This window comes from Camponotus floridanus, unplaced genomic scaffold (genome assembly GCF_003227725.1).
Source record: "Camponotus floridanus strain SB8 unplaced genomic scaffold, Cflo_v7.5 scaffold54, whole genome shotgun sequence".
Taxonomy (NCBI): domain Eukaryota; kingdom Metazoa; phylum Arthropoda; class Insecta; order Hymenoptera; family Formicidae; genus Camponotus; species Camponotus floridanus.
This window is the reverse complement of record NW_020229703.1, coordinates 992396-1007713: the sequence shown is the minus strand read 5'-3', so window position 1 is coordinate 1007713 and position 15318 is coordinate 992396. Positions and strand designations below refer to the sequence as shown.

At 28.1% G+C, this 15318-nt stretch overlaps 1 protein-coding gene and 1 pseudogene across 1 annotated transcript; one reads left to right on the top strand and one right to left on the bottom strand.

The window, feature by feature from the left end:
* The first annotated feature begins 9382 nt into the window (after positions 1-9382).
* On the top strand, positions 9383-11831 carry LOC105257362 (E3 ubiquitin-protein ligase TRAIP). The gene is made up of 7 exons (XM_011267930.3): positions 9383-9889; positions 10065-10439; positions 10553-10654; positions 10774-10896; positions 10984-11215; positions 11290-11436; positions 11522-11831. Exons 1-7 carry the CDS (start codon positions 9777-9779, stop codon positions 11633-11635), a joined length of 1206 nt encoding a protein of 401 aa, XP_011266232.1. The 5' UTR covers positions 9383-9776; the 3' UTR covers positions 11636-11831.
* A 347-nt stretch (positions 11832-12178) lies between these two features.
* LOC105257391 lies at positions 12179-15318 on the bottom strand (annotated as a pseudogene).

The following is a 15318-nucleotide window of genomic DNA, read 5'->3' as shown; positions in this document are numbered from 1 at the left end:
ACACGCAGTGCGTGTGGCTGTAGGGTAGACGAGCAAAGAGAAGGGACCCATTGACGACCATTCCGAGCAATCGATCGAGTTCTAACTAATTCGGGCCGAATCATTTGACGAAGTACGAAGCACGAAGCGCGAGTGTACGTTGCATAACAACGTGTGCAAACTCGAAACATCCCAGTTAGTTGGCATCGGAAGTAGAGACTCGTGACAATAAATGAAATTGCGATTTTATATGAAAAAGTCCAAAATTTCCGCGAAAACGCGACGACGCGAGAATACTACAACGCGAAAACGCGGTAACGAAACACTTGCCGTCCGCGGCACGTTGACGGCACCGACGACGCGAAAGGGTACTTAGCTTCCCTTTCAAGCACCTTAAGATTTATCATAAATAGAAAAATTTAAGATAAATCTCAAGACACCATCCAAGTACTAAGCCCTCCCACCGCGACAAGGTGTACCCCATGGGAGGGTTATATTATATATAATTTTATATATAATATAATATATACAATTGCAGCATTTATTTTGCAATATAGTATATAAATTTAAATTTGCATAACAAGACCGTAAAACAAAATCATTGGCACGGTATTGTTTATGTCGGATATTATGTTATTCATTGTTGAAATTCATTGTTGAAATTCATTATTAAAATATAATATAATTTGAAATGTAATACAACATAATTTAACAATTTTTTTTTTTTTTTTTTTTACGTGGGGAAAATGCTCCTTATGCACACCCCGACGGGACCGCTAAATAGGACCTATTTAGCGGTCCCGTCGGGGTAGTGTTGGGCTCTCCCCGCCGCCATTTTAACGGCAGGGACTACCAACTAAAAACCCCACGCGCCTTTCCTTAGTCTTCCAACGCGCAAGTCCCCGGAACCATGTGCATAAGGAGCATTATATGGAGTAGCCCTAACAAACTACTATCCTATTATATGTTCATAATATTCACTATATTCAATATTATATACATTCAATATATTTTCACAAATATCTAAAAAAAATAATTTTCTTAATATCTTCGATGTTAAACTTTAATAATATAAGCTGTTTAGATAAATTTATATAAATAAAATTAATGAAATACAATTAATGAAATTATATATATCTCAAAATATATATAAATATATAAATTTTATAAAAATTATTATTTAAATTAAAATTTTAAATACATAAATACACAAACATCTATATATAAGAAAATAAACATATAAATTTTATATAAAAATTATTATTTAAATTAAAACTTTAAATACATAAATACACAAACATCTATATATAAGAAAACATATAAATTTTATATAAAAATTATTATAATTTAAACTAAAACCTTAAATGTATATATAAGTATATAAATATATAAATTTTGTAAAAATTACTATTTAAATTAAAACCATAAATATATAAATAAATGAATATATAAATTTTCGAAAAGTTATTATTTAAAAATATTATTTAAATTAAAATTTTTTTTAAAATTTTAATAATAAATCTTTTCCTATAAATTCTATTCATTCTTTAATATCTATTCTTTAATATAATTCTTAATTCTATTTTAAATCTTTCAATTTCTATATTTAAAAATAACTTATAAATTTATAAATATACGAAATTTATTATTCATATTACTAAAAAATAGCTTAATATATAAATTTATATTTTAAATTTTTCATTTAAAATTTCGTATTACATAAAAGTACATAAATTTCGTATTACATAAGTACATAAAATTTCGCAAAAAAATTCGTATTACTATACAAATTATAGAGTGTTAACAATTTAATTTTCATCCTTATATAAATAAAATACCTATAAAAAAACACTCAAAAAATATTGATCCCTTAAAAATTCTTAATATTAATAATATAATTATTGAAATATTTATTAATTTGTTTTCCCTAATATTATTTAAACCTACATTTCCTGATTCCTTAAAAGATACATAATATAAAATGAGCTAAATTAATCACATAATAGCACTAACAATCCTCTACTTTTTGAAAGGAAAATTGAAAGGAAAAAACCTAATGATGACCTAATAGCATGACATAATAAAAAGGAATACCTAATGATGACCTAATAGCATGACATAATAGAAAGGAATTTGAAAGGAAAAAAACCTAATGATCACCTAATAGCCTTAACAATCCTATTTCTCGATTAAGTGAAATTATTCGAGGAAAGCCTATCTCTAATCACGTATATTTTAATTACGTGCCCTAATTACATTCTCTAACCGCATGCCCTAACCGCGTGAATAAATGTCCGACATTACGTACTATTGTACGTAAAGCTTTTCTTCAGGCCAGTTGAACTTACTTTTGTTGATCCTGGCCACTTTCTCGCTCGATCTCTGGTCAGAGATCGAAAAAGGAGATAAACACTCCTTCTTTTGCCGATTAATTACCGGCAAATGAGCGTAAATATTTCACGCTCATCGTAACGATCGCTCGATTTTACGATCGTTTCTTAAATATTTGAATATAACTTTATTTTAACTCAAATAAAGCCAAATTACTACAAATTTCTATATACTATATGTTCTAATAAAATATAAAATTCATGTATGTGTATAACTTTTATGATATTACAAACTATTTAATTAATTAATCGTTTGGCTTTATTTTAAGTTAAAGTAAAATTTAAAAACAATATCTACAAACAAATTCTACAATGGATGAGCTATGATATAAGAAATTAGAATAAAATAAGTGGGCGTTATAAGAATAAAGTAGTATCAAAAATTGATAAAATTGTTAAAATTATTAATGCGTGCTCTTGATTTAATAAACTAGTCAAGTCTTTACAAAAAAAATTTTCTTTTTTTGATTCTCTTTTTTAAATTAATACTTCAATATATTTTCGCAATAGATGCAAAGCATTTCGAAAGAATTTATTAAAAGTTATTTAATTTAATCTATCCTAGCTCATCCATTTTAAGGCAACGGACTTACTCTACAATTCACACTCTACAATCTACAATCTACAATCTACAATCTACAATCTACAATCTACAATCTACAATCTACATCTACAATCTCTACGAATCCGTTACCTTAAAGTTAAATAAAAGTTTTTCTCACTCACCGACACTGATGCGCAACAGCGGAGTTATAATTATCGAAGCTACGTTGTCTGTAACATACAAATATAAAATTCATTTATATTAATGCTCACAAAATGCAATCAATATATTTCAAAAAATTTTTATCGCGCGGAATTTTATATCCGATGTGTAAAATAATAAGCAGAGATAAACACGTGTGGAAAATTTTTATAAAATTTTAAAACTGTGTTTTAAGAAAGTTGTTTAAAAAGTTTTATATAACTTTTATAAAAATCTTTCTCTCTAATTTTCTCTTTAATTCATTTAAATAATAAGATCGAATTATTATGCGTACGATTTATAACAATTGATATACAAATAATAAATATTCACCATCAGGTTGCTCCGCCGATGCAAGATGCCTCTCCCAGGCCTCCTCCTCCTCTCATGTTGTTGACGCGCGATACTTTCAACGGCACTCCCGCACTCACGAGCGATATTTTTATATCGCTATTTTCGTTATTTTACGCGCGATACTAAACGGCACTCCCGCACTCACGAGCGATATTTTTATATCGTTATTTTCGTTATTTTACGCGCGATACTAAACGGCACTCCCGCACTACTTCGGTATTCGGATTAAAAATTTGGTCGCGCGATGTATATATTTAATATATATATACTGTGTACGGCACTCCCGGTTTCGGTACGAGCGAAAATCCCATTTCATTTCGCGAGAATCAAATTCGAGCCAACAGGTCGGGAATGCAACGTTACAACGAGCAAAGATTAGGCCCGAACCGGAAAGAAGACGAAACGATTGACGGAATAGAGGAAAATAAAGTTCACCAGCTCTTTTTCGCGCATAATTATCCTATCTCATATCGAACCTGGACCCGCTAAGCACGATTTCAAGTGACCCGCACGGATGCTATATCACTAGCGCAGTACACAAGGCTGATAGACGATAAAAGAAGAGGATACCCACATTTTTTAAAAGCTAACATTCAGCAATTTAGAAAATGGGGAGGCAACCCCTTTTACCGAGCGAAAATCGTGCCTAGGGGAATCCACTCGACTCCTCGACAGGGTTAACACACGCTAGGCGTGTGGCTGTAGGGTAGACGAGCAAAGAGAAGGGACCCATTGACGACCATTTCGAACAATCGATCGAGTTCTAACCGATTCGGGCCAAATCAATTGACGAAGCAGAGCGTGTTCATCACTAAGCCGATCGAGCGCGAAGCATCGAACCCGCGCGCCCATGTACATTTTGTACTGGACATACGTTCTGCGCGGCCGGCATCACCAAGTGCCACGTTGCACAAGGCGCGAGTACGTCGCAAAGCAACGACTCGATGAAACATCCCAGTTAGTTGGCGTCGGAAGGAGAGACTCGTTGACAAAAACGAAATTGGGATTTTGAAAACGCGAAAACGCGATAACGCGAGAATGCTATAACGCGAAAACGCGGTTACGAAGCGCAGCCGTCCGCGGCACGTTGACGGCACCGACAACGCGAAAGGGTACTTAGCTTCCCTTTCAAGCACCTTAAGATTATCATAAATAGAAAAATTTAAGATAAATCTCAAGGCACCATCCAAGTACTAAGCCCTCCCACCACGACAAGGTGTACCCCATGGGAGGGTTATATTATATATAACTTCTTTTATATATAATATAATATATATAATTTAATATATATTTTGTGATATGGTATATAAATTTAAATTTTCATAATAAGACCGAAAAACAAAATCATTAAGGCGGTACTGTTTATATCGGATACTATATGTTGTTAATTCAATGTTGAAATATTTTAACATATTAATGTATTTCATATATCAAACGTATTAATGTATCGTAAGATTAAAAGATTAAAATAATTATATGTTGTGATACATAACTTGTTTAACTAATAAGGATTTAATTAACAAGGAGAATTTTTAAAATATTGGTCGAAATATAGTTAATTCTAATATTGTTAAAGAAATATTATAAGCATCAGTGATGGATATCATAACATAATTAATTCTTTTATCCTGTTTTATGTATTCCCTGTTTCAATTCTTAATCGCAATAATAAATTATTACGATTCGATAAAGATTTATTGTTGCGATACAGTTTCATGTCGTTAATTAATTTTTAATTAATTAATTTAGTTAATATTTATAGCAAATTATGTTCCGATACTAATCGTAATCGTGTTTAGTAAAAAAATTAAAGTATATGAAACGTTTCTCACCACTACTTTATTACTCCAGAGACACCGTGCGAATGATGACAAAGCGGTAACGTATAGAACGCTACTGTTTATAATTTGTATTGCTAAAGTCGAACGCCGTGTTCGATAATTCGCTGCTGAATATTTTATATATTATAAAATATACATTAACGTGGAATATTAAATTATACAAATATTTTAATTTATTCATTAAAATTCGTTATTGATTAAACAATTTATCACGGAGCTTTTCATTATGCTAATTATTTGCATGTATAATTCGATTGTTTTACTTCGTGTTCTCTCAACAATCCAAATTATATTTAGATTGTCAAAAACGATAAAGTGACACGGATGAAATATATTTGTGACTCTAAGTATTAAAATAATAATTATTGTCCGTAAAGATCGCAATTATCGAAGTGATTATTTAATATCTTGGATTCCTATCATTTAATCGATTCTCGATTAAATTGTATATTGTTTAGTTAATAAGGATTGAGAAAATTTAAAGCATTGGTCGAAATATAATTAATTCTAGTATTGTTAAAGAAATATTATAAGCATCAGTGATGGATATCATAACATAATTAATTCTTTTATCCTGTTTTATGTATTTCCTGTTTCAATTCTTAATCGCAATAATGAATGATTACGATTCGATAAAGATTTATTGTTGCGATACAGTTTCATGTCGATAATTAATTTTTAATTAATTAATTTAGTTAATATTTATAGCATATTATGTTCCGATACTAATCGTAATCGTGTTTAGTAAAAAAATTAAAGTATATGAAACGTTTATCACCACTACTTTATTACTCCAGAGACACCGTGCGAATGATGACAAAGCGGTAACGTATAGAACGCTACTGTTTATAATTTGTATTGCTAAAGTCGAACGCCGTGTTCGATAATTCGCTGCTGAATATTTTATATATTATAAAATATACATTAACGTGGAATATTAAATTATACAAATATTTTAATTTATTCATTAAAATTCGTTATTGATTAAACAATTTATCACGGAGCTTTTCGTTATGCTAATTATTTGCATGTATAATTCGATTGTTTTACTTCGTGTTCTCTCAACAATCCAAATTATATTTAGATTGTCAAGAACGATAAAGTGACACGGATGAAATATATTTGTGACTCTAAGTATTAAAATAATAATTATTGTCCGTAAAGATCGCAATTATCGAAGTGATTATTTAATATCTTGGATTCCTATCATTTAATCGATTCTCGATTAAATTGTATATTGTTTAGTTAATAAGGATTGAGAAAATTTAAAGCATTGGTCGAAATATAATTAATTCTAGTATTGTTAAAGAAATATTATAAGCATCAGTGATGGATATCATAACATAATTAATTCTTTTATCCTGTTTTATGTATTCCCTGTTTCAATTCTTAATCGCAATAATGAATGATTACGATTCGATAAAGATTTATTGTTGCGATACAGTTTCATGTCGTTAATTAATTTTTAATTAATTAATTTAGTTAATATTTATAGCATATTATGTTCCGATACTAATCGTAATCGTGTTTAGTAAAAAAATTAAAGTATATGAAACGTTTCTCACCACTACTTTATTACTCCAGAGACACCGTGCGAATGATGACAAAGCGGTAACGTATAGAACGCTACTGTTTATAATTTGTATTGCTAAAGTTGAACGCCGTGTTCGATAATTCGCTTGCTGAATATTTTATATATTATAAAATATACATTAACGTGGAATATTAAATTATACAAATATTTTAATTTATTCATTAAAATTCATTATTGATTAAACAATTTATCACGGAGCTTTTCGTTATGCTAATTATTTGCATGTATAATTCGATTGTTTTACTTCGTGTTCTCTCAACAATCCAAATTATATTTAGATTGTCAAGAACGATAAAGTGACACGGATGAAATATATTTGTGACTCTAAGTATTAAAATAATAATTGTCCGTAAAGATCGCAATTATCGAAGTGATTATTTAATATCTTGGATTCCTATCATTTAATCGATTCTCGATTAAATTGTATATTGTTTAGTTAATAAGGATTGAGAAAATTTAAAGCATTGGTCGAAATATAATTAATTCTAGTATTGTTAAAGAAATATTATAAGCATCAGTGATGGATATCATAACATAATTAATTCTTTTATCCTGGTTTATGTATTCCCTGTTTCAATTCTTAATCGCAATAATGAATGATTACGATTCGATAAAGATTTATTGTTGCGATACAGTTTCATGTCGTTAATTAATTTTTAATTAATTAATTTAGTTAATATTTATAGCAAATTATGTTCCGATACTAATCGTAATCGTGTTTAATAAAAAAATTAAAGTATATGAAACGTTTCTCACCACTACTTTATTACTCCAGAGTCACCGTGCGAATGATGACAAAGCAGTAACGTATAGAGCGCTACTGTTTATATTTTATATTTCCAAAGTCGAATGTCATGTTATCGATAATTCGTTGCTAAAATATTTTATATATTATAAAATATACATTAACGTGAAATATTAAGTTAATGAAGTATTTTAATTTACTGATTAAAATTGATTATATATTAAACAATTTATCACGGAACCTTTTGTTATGCTAATTATGTGCATCTATAATTCGATTGTTTTACTTCGCGTTCTCTCACATCCTAAATTATATTTAGATTATCAAATAGAACGAACAAGTAACACGGATGAAATATATTTGTGATTCTAAATATTAAAATAATAATTATTATCCATAAAAATCGCAATTATCGAAGTGATTATTTAATATTTTGGATACCTATAATTTAATCGATTTTCGATTAAATTGTACATTGTTTTATTAACAAGGATTGAGAAAATGTAACGCATTGATCGAAATATATTATAGTTAATTCTAATATTGTTAAAGAAATGTTACAATAAGCATCATTGATCGATATCATAACATAATTAATTTTTTTATCCTCTTTTACGTATCCCGTGTTTCAATTTTTGTTCCCAGTAATGAATGATTGCGATTCGATAAAGATTTATCGTTGCGATACAGTTTCATGTCGTTAATTAATTTTTAATTAATTAACATTTATTAATATTCATAGCAAATTATGTTTCAAGACTAATCATAATCATGTTTAACAAAAAAAATTACAATATACGAAGCGTTTCTCACCACAACTATATTACTCGAGAGTCACTGTGCGAATGATGACAAAGCGGTAACGTATAGAGAGCTACTGTTTATATTTTATATTGCCAAAGTCGAACGCCGTGTTATCGATAATTTGCTGAAATATTTTAAATTGTATTAATTGTATTAATTGTATAAATTGTATTAATAATTTTTAATTGTATTTTATAAATTGTATAAAATATACATTTACGCAGAATATTAAGTTAATGAAGTATTTTAATTTACTGATTAAAATTGATTATATATTAAATAATTTATCACGGAATCTTTTGTTATGTTAATTATGTGCATCTGTAATTCGATTGTTTTACCTTTGCGTTCTTTCACATCCTAAATTATATTTAGATTATCAAGTAGAACGATAAAGTAACACGGATGAAATATATTTGTGATTCTAAATATTAAAATAATAATTATTGTCTGTAAAAATCACAACGATCGAAGCGATTATTTAATATTTTGGATTCCTATCATTTAATCGATTCTCGATTAAATTGTATATTGTTTAATTAATCAGGATTGAGAAAATTTAAAGCATTTTCGAAATATATTTAATTTTAATAATATTGTTAAAGAAATATTATAATTAACAGCAATGATCGAAAGATCATTACATAATTAATTTGTTTATCCTTTTATATATCTCCTGTTTCAATTTTTAATCGCAGTAATGAAGCATTACAATTCGATAAAGTTTTATGGTTGCGATATAGTTTCATATTGTTAATTAATTTTTATTAATATTTAAAACAAATTATGTTTCGATACTAATCGTGTTTAATAAGAAAATTACAATATTCGAAGCGTTTCTCACTATTTTATTATTCAAGAGTCATCGTGCGAATGATGACAAAGGAATCCAATTAAATGCAAGACTGATAATCTTCAATATCATTGATGATTGTGCATGTCATAATTTAAGATTTATCGACCGAAAATCTTTAACAATACTCTATCGATATATTACCATGCTCTGAAAAGTTTAAACTTTATCTAATGATGAGAAATATACACCACAGATGGCATTACTTAAAAGTTTCAATGTTTTGGCGCAATATTGTTTGCCTCTCACAGCTGATAAAACCACAAATCTGTTTTTTTAAATTTATATCATTGTACATACAATTTTAACGTTTTCTTCACAGTTTGGGGATAGTGCGAAGAAAAATTCACGATGACATAATATTCATCAAAATATATCGAGAGCTTTATCATTCTCGTATCATCGGTTTACTACGATATAAATTTTTATATTTGGAAGAAGTTTGATTTTTGATTGTCAAAACTGGATAAAATGAACATAATATGTGTGATTTGCAGTGAATTATTAGTATCGTCCGATGATGTTTTCCACACACCATGTGGACATATTTTCCACTTCGGATGTTTGATACAATGGCTGGAGAGGTAATTTTTTGATATTATCAAAAATTGTATTCATTTATATTTTTTGTTTTTCTGTTCTTGCCTATCATTTGATGAAATATTTATTCTATTCTTCAAAATTTATATTTGTGTATTATTTATGTATTTAAAACATTGATAATATATATGTAGAGAATAACGTATTATTTTTTTAAAGATCCAAAACATGCCCACAATGCAGGGAAAGGACAACCGAGAGCAAGATATACAGGATATATTTCAATTTCTCAAACAGTGATAGCATCGTAGAAGATCCCACTTCTCTACAGTATAAAATTGATAATCTGACCCTTCAGCTGCAGTTGAAGGACCAAAATATCAATAATCTTACTGAAATCAAAGAAAAATTGGAGAAGCAAACAGCTGGTTTAAGACAAGAAGTTAGACATGTTGAAAGTGAAATAAATGGCAAAAATAGTGCGATTCATGCATTGAAGCAGCAAATTAAGTTCTATAAACAGCAATGTCAGGATGTAGACATTTATAAGAATGAAATAAAACAGTTGAAAAAAGATATTGAAAGTTTAAAAAAGTAAATATATTTTTTTTAAATAATTTTCTTATAGATTTTAGAGAGAGAAAAAGAGAAAATATATGTCGTTTATAAGTTCTATTAAATTGTGCAATTAATAGTGAATTTTACAGTTTGCAGGCTTTGTTAGATGCTTCTGTGGATGAAGTGGATGATATAATAGCGATGACTTGTGACATTGATAAACTTAAGACATATATAACAATAATGAAAAAGTATGGTTATTATATATATATATATATATATATATATATATATATATATATAATATGTATGTGTTGATTGTATAAATGCAAATAATATGTTAATATAATTTAATTAATGTATTTTTCAGAAATATGAATACTGATTTGCAAAAGAAGAGAGAGTTAAGAGATAAAGTTAAAAGTTTACAACAGGAATTAACAAGAGTTTTTACAACAAACAAATCTTTATCAGAAGAACGCATTAAAAGAAAGTACATAACATTTTTGAAACTAAAGAATCACCTTTCTAATTGTCTTTCCTAGGTTATATTGTTACATTATATCACTATTATTTTTAGAGAGTTGGAAAAACAATTGATTAATTGTGAAAGTGAAAAGATAATTCTGCAAAATCAGCTACTTGATATGCAAACAAGTGTATGTAAATGTGCCTCTAGTAAAATATCTGTAGAGAAGCAAGACAGTTTGAAAGTACAAGACTGTCCCAAAGTAAAATTTAATGAAATAATAAACAAGAGTGAAGTTGATGCTCTAAAACTCAAAAAGAATGATAGTTGTATTATTATAGAAGTAAGTAAACTGTAATTTATTACATCAATACATTTCATCAATCACATTATTTTTGAAATTAATATTTGTTGCAGGATAGTATTGAAATGACTCCACTAAACATAAAATCACAAGGTTTCTTTTCAATGAAAGATCATGGTATTAAAAGGGAGAGATCTAATACCAATTTGAAAGTACCTTCTATACTTGCCAAAAAATCAAAGTTTAATGCACCAAGTCAAGTAAACTATTTTTTTATTTTTATTTAATATAATTCTCTATTTTTATACATTTGAGTATTCATAATTCTTTTTACATATATTTTAGAAAACTAACAGTGGTAATGATATGACTTTTGATGGTTTCGGAGGACATGCAAAGTATGATAAATATCCTAATCCAATTTCTAGTTCACATATAAAGAAAATGAAAAAGAAATGAAGACAAAGAGATTGAAACTGGACACTGGTAATAATCAGAAACTCAGTGACTCCAGATTATGGATATAATAATAAATACAGACTATGGATATAATGTGTGATGTCTAAGTTATAAAAATAATTTAAATTATAAGAATCAAGAAATCATTTTGAAAAGATTTACGATTAGAAATTGCATTAATTATTTAAGAAAAAAATGCTGGAAAAATTGATTATTTAAGAATAAAATCATATTAAATTTCTTAAACCAAAATTTTCAATTAATGATATTTTTATATAAAATTTAATTTTATGAAATAAAACATTTCTTTGCATTATTAATTTTAAATTGGCTTTTAATATTAATTTTTGCTAATTCTAATTTATGTTTTTTTCACACAAGTTAATAAAATATAGTCATAAATATTTAAATTAAATTAAATTATTTAATGTTAAAAAAAGCTTTTTTTGTAAAATAATGATTGTGATATTACGTAACAATTTCTGAAATAAAATTCTAACAAAATAATTCTTCAAGTAAGTAAAATATAATACATGCGCGCGTACAAATATTTTTGTTGTACAAAGATACTGAAACATTGTCTAGGAAAAAGTTGGAAATGAAGAATTTTATTAAATTTTGAATTAAAATGTGTATGCAAAGTCTGACATTCTTGAAAGTATTGTAAATTGTATTATAAATTCTTGTGGTGCAATACTGCCTGTGCCAGAAAGATCTATTTCTCACAATATCTGAAAGAACAAGTGCTATTGGAAAAATTATAAATTGCTATAATCAAAATTGTATTGATGAGCCTGTAAAAAAATAAGTGAATTAAAAAGAATTGATAGAAATTTTTCCAAGTCGAAAAAAAGAAAGACAGTAATTTATATTAAAGATTAATTCTCTTTTTTACTTCCTTTTAAAAGAAACTTTTATCATTTTGGAGAGGAAACATTTTTTACTGAAAAATAAAAATACTTGATTTCAAGTAGAGAATATAAAAATAAATTTGTTTTTTCACTATAAAGGAGGATAAAAAAGAAATTAATGATTTTAAAAGTAATTTCCGGTTTTAAAGATCGTACGAGTACAATTTCGCAGAATTAATTTCACTTCACGAAAGGTAGTTCCTTTCAATTCACCTACTTTCTGCCGCGAAATCAACAACCACCACCGGAAATTTGTTGCAACAGAAAGCGGCTTTCGGCAAAAGGATTAATCGCTTCCCGATTCCGTCCTTTGTCGAGAACGCACAGCAGGAATGCACACCGACCATTCGCGCTATGTTCTCCGCACGTTGCCGATCGATTCGGATCTGTCCGCGTTCATTTGAACCTGCCAGCCTCTGGATTGCCTCGATCAGATCGTCGAGAAACACTTGATAGTTGCCGTCGAAATCTAAAAATAAAGACAATCAGTGATGGTCGCTGTTTGCATTCATGTATTCGAAACAATGAATGATATGCATCTTGCAATGTTGACAGGTAAATTTGTCATAAAAGATAAAACTAAATAAGATACAAAAGATAAGAAGAATTTTTTATAATTTGTATCATGAAAAATATTCATATAATGCAGTATTTCTTCACATATATTGACTTTTGAGTTTTTCTTTTTTTAATTAATTTGCGTAATATCTTTATAATAACATATATGTGTTAATCAAATACTACAGATACAGATGATTCAGATTATATATGTAATTGGAATTTTGCAAGTATGCGATTAATGTTGAATAATACGATATATTTCCCTGTCACATTATACAATATTAAAATAAGTGATATTTATTACAGATATAAAGGGGAGATTTAATTAGAAATTTAAATAATGATAATTAGGAAAAATAAATAAATATAAATATATATATATATATATATATATATATATATGTATATAATAATTGAAAATGGCACGAAATGATATTTATATGTTAATTTTATATTATATAATCCTTCAATTTATCTAAATAGAATTGCAAAAACAGATTGTTGCAAGAGCGCGACACAGCAATTGACACATCGACCCGCGAAACTAAATAATCTTGATTAACGAAATTGGCTGCAAATCATCGACCGCTATTATATAAATGCTCGATGATTTACAATTTATACTACTATTTCAGCTATATACTACATTTTTATATAATATTTTCGATAAAATAAGATGTTTATAAGTTGAAAGAGAGACAGTCTTTTGCATGTGTCCAGCCTTTAATTTATAAACGTTGATCTGCTTTGCTAAAGATATTCCGTACATTTGATGAGATTTGCTCGCATTTTGGAAAACTATTGTATCATAATATCAAGACTTTTTTTAGCAAACGACAGAGTTTTGTAATTATATTTTTAGTGACCGATGCATTGTCCGCGAGTATGTTTAATGAGCGTGTAGGACAGTGGACTGCAAATATTTGTTGGGACGAAAGTTAGAATTCCGAGCACACAAAAGTCTGCGGATGTAGATTAAATTGCATTTCTGCGAGCTTACTAAAAATTTCAAAAGCTCGAACGCCCTGGGGACAATTCGCGGAGAAGACTGAACAGAAGTCGAGAATGTCCTCAAAGCTCAAATGTCTGTCCTGTTTTGACGAGAATGCCCGGTATATCACGTTGCAGAACGGGTTGCACTGAAAATATCGCGTATTCTATATTTTATATTATCTCTTTTATATTTGAATTAAACCTATGTAAATAAATAAAAACATTTGAGAATCATTTTTTTTCATCATGTAAAAACTTGATTTATATACGTACACAAATTCTCTCTCTTTTTCATTTGCTTTGAGAAACGTATTGCAACATGCAGACAATGCTCCATACTTAATCTTTGAAAAATCAATCCAAATTAATTAAAATTCAAATAAAGTCCAAATTAATTAAATGTTTAATAAGTATTGGAGTTTAATTCTAATGTGTTAATTATTAAAGTGACGATCTGATGAAGACTATATAATATTTAAAGAACAGTTTGTGTGTGTGTGTGTGTTTAGCTCGTCGCGTCGCAGTTAATCATCGCCTTGTGTAAATTTCTAACTTGCAGGAAAAAATGCTAACGTTTAAGAAGGATTTATTGCTGTGTGATATACGATGTTTAGAAAACGGAAACTCTTGTATATTGTGATAATCCAATATCAAAACTCTTTTTTGCTGGAACTTGGAACTTTGAACAGTATTCTTTCTAAAAGTTTTAAGCATATATTGTTATTCAGCTTAGAATGATTCATATAAATAAAAAGAATATATTTTACATTAAATAATGTGAAACTCTCGGAACTCTTTTACGCGAATCTGCGGGAGAATCTTGTCGACCTACTCCATGAAAAAGCGATAATAAAGTTTTTTTTTAAAAATACCTCTGTTCCAAATTGCCTACAAATTTATAAATCCTAGAAATTGTAAAAAAAATTAATTAATTCAATTAAAATTAAAATTGAAATATGACAGATATATTTGTAAACTGAAAAAACGTTTGTTACACATAAAAGGATTTAAATTCTCGATACTTGATATGCGTCATTTTTATAATATTTTCCAAATTTTTCGTTAGCATACGTACTTTTTAGTGATTTGTATGAAATTAAATTTTTCTATTTACTGATGAATGTCACTCAAGTATGTCAACTCGGCATATTCGTCGAGAGCATTTTCCGAGGGAGCATTTTCATTAGAATCCGAATTACCCGTAGATACAGTTTCAAT

Excerpts from the sequence above, each read along its gene's own strand:
- LOC105257362 (XM_011267930.3), top strand. The coding sequence starts at position 9,777 with ATGAACATAATATGTGTGATTTGCAGTGAATTATTAGTATCGTCCGAT. Across the intron at positions 9,890-10,064 it reads TTGATACAATGGCTGGAGAG|ATCCAAAACATGCCCACAAT; the intron begins GTAATTTTTTGA and ends ATTTTTTTAAAG. Across the intron at positions 11,216-11,289 it reads ATAGTTGTATTATTATAGAA|GATAGTATTGAAATGACTCC; the intron begins GTAAGTAAACTG and ends TATTTGTTGCAG.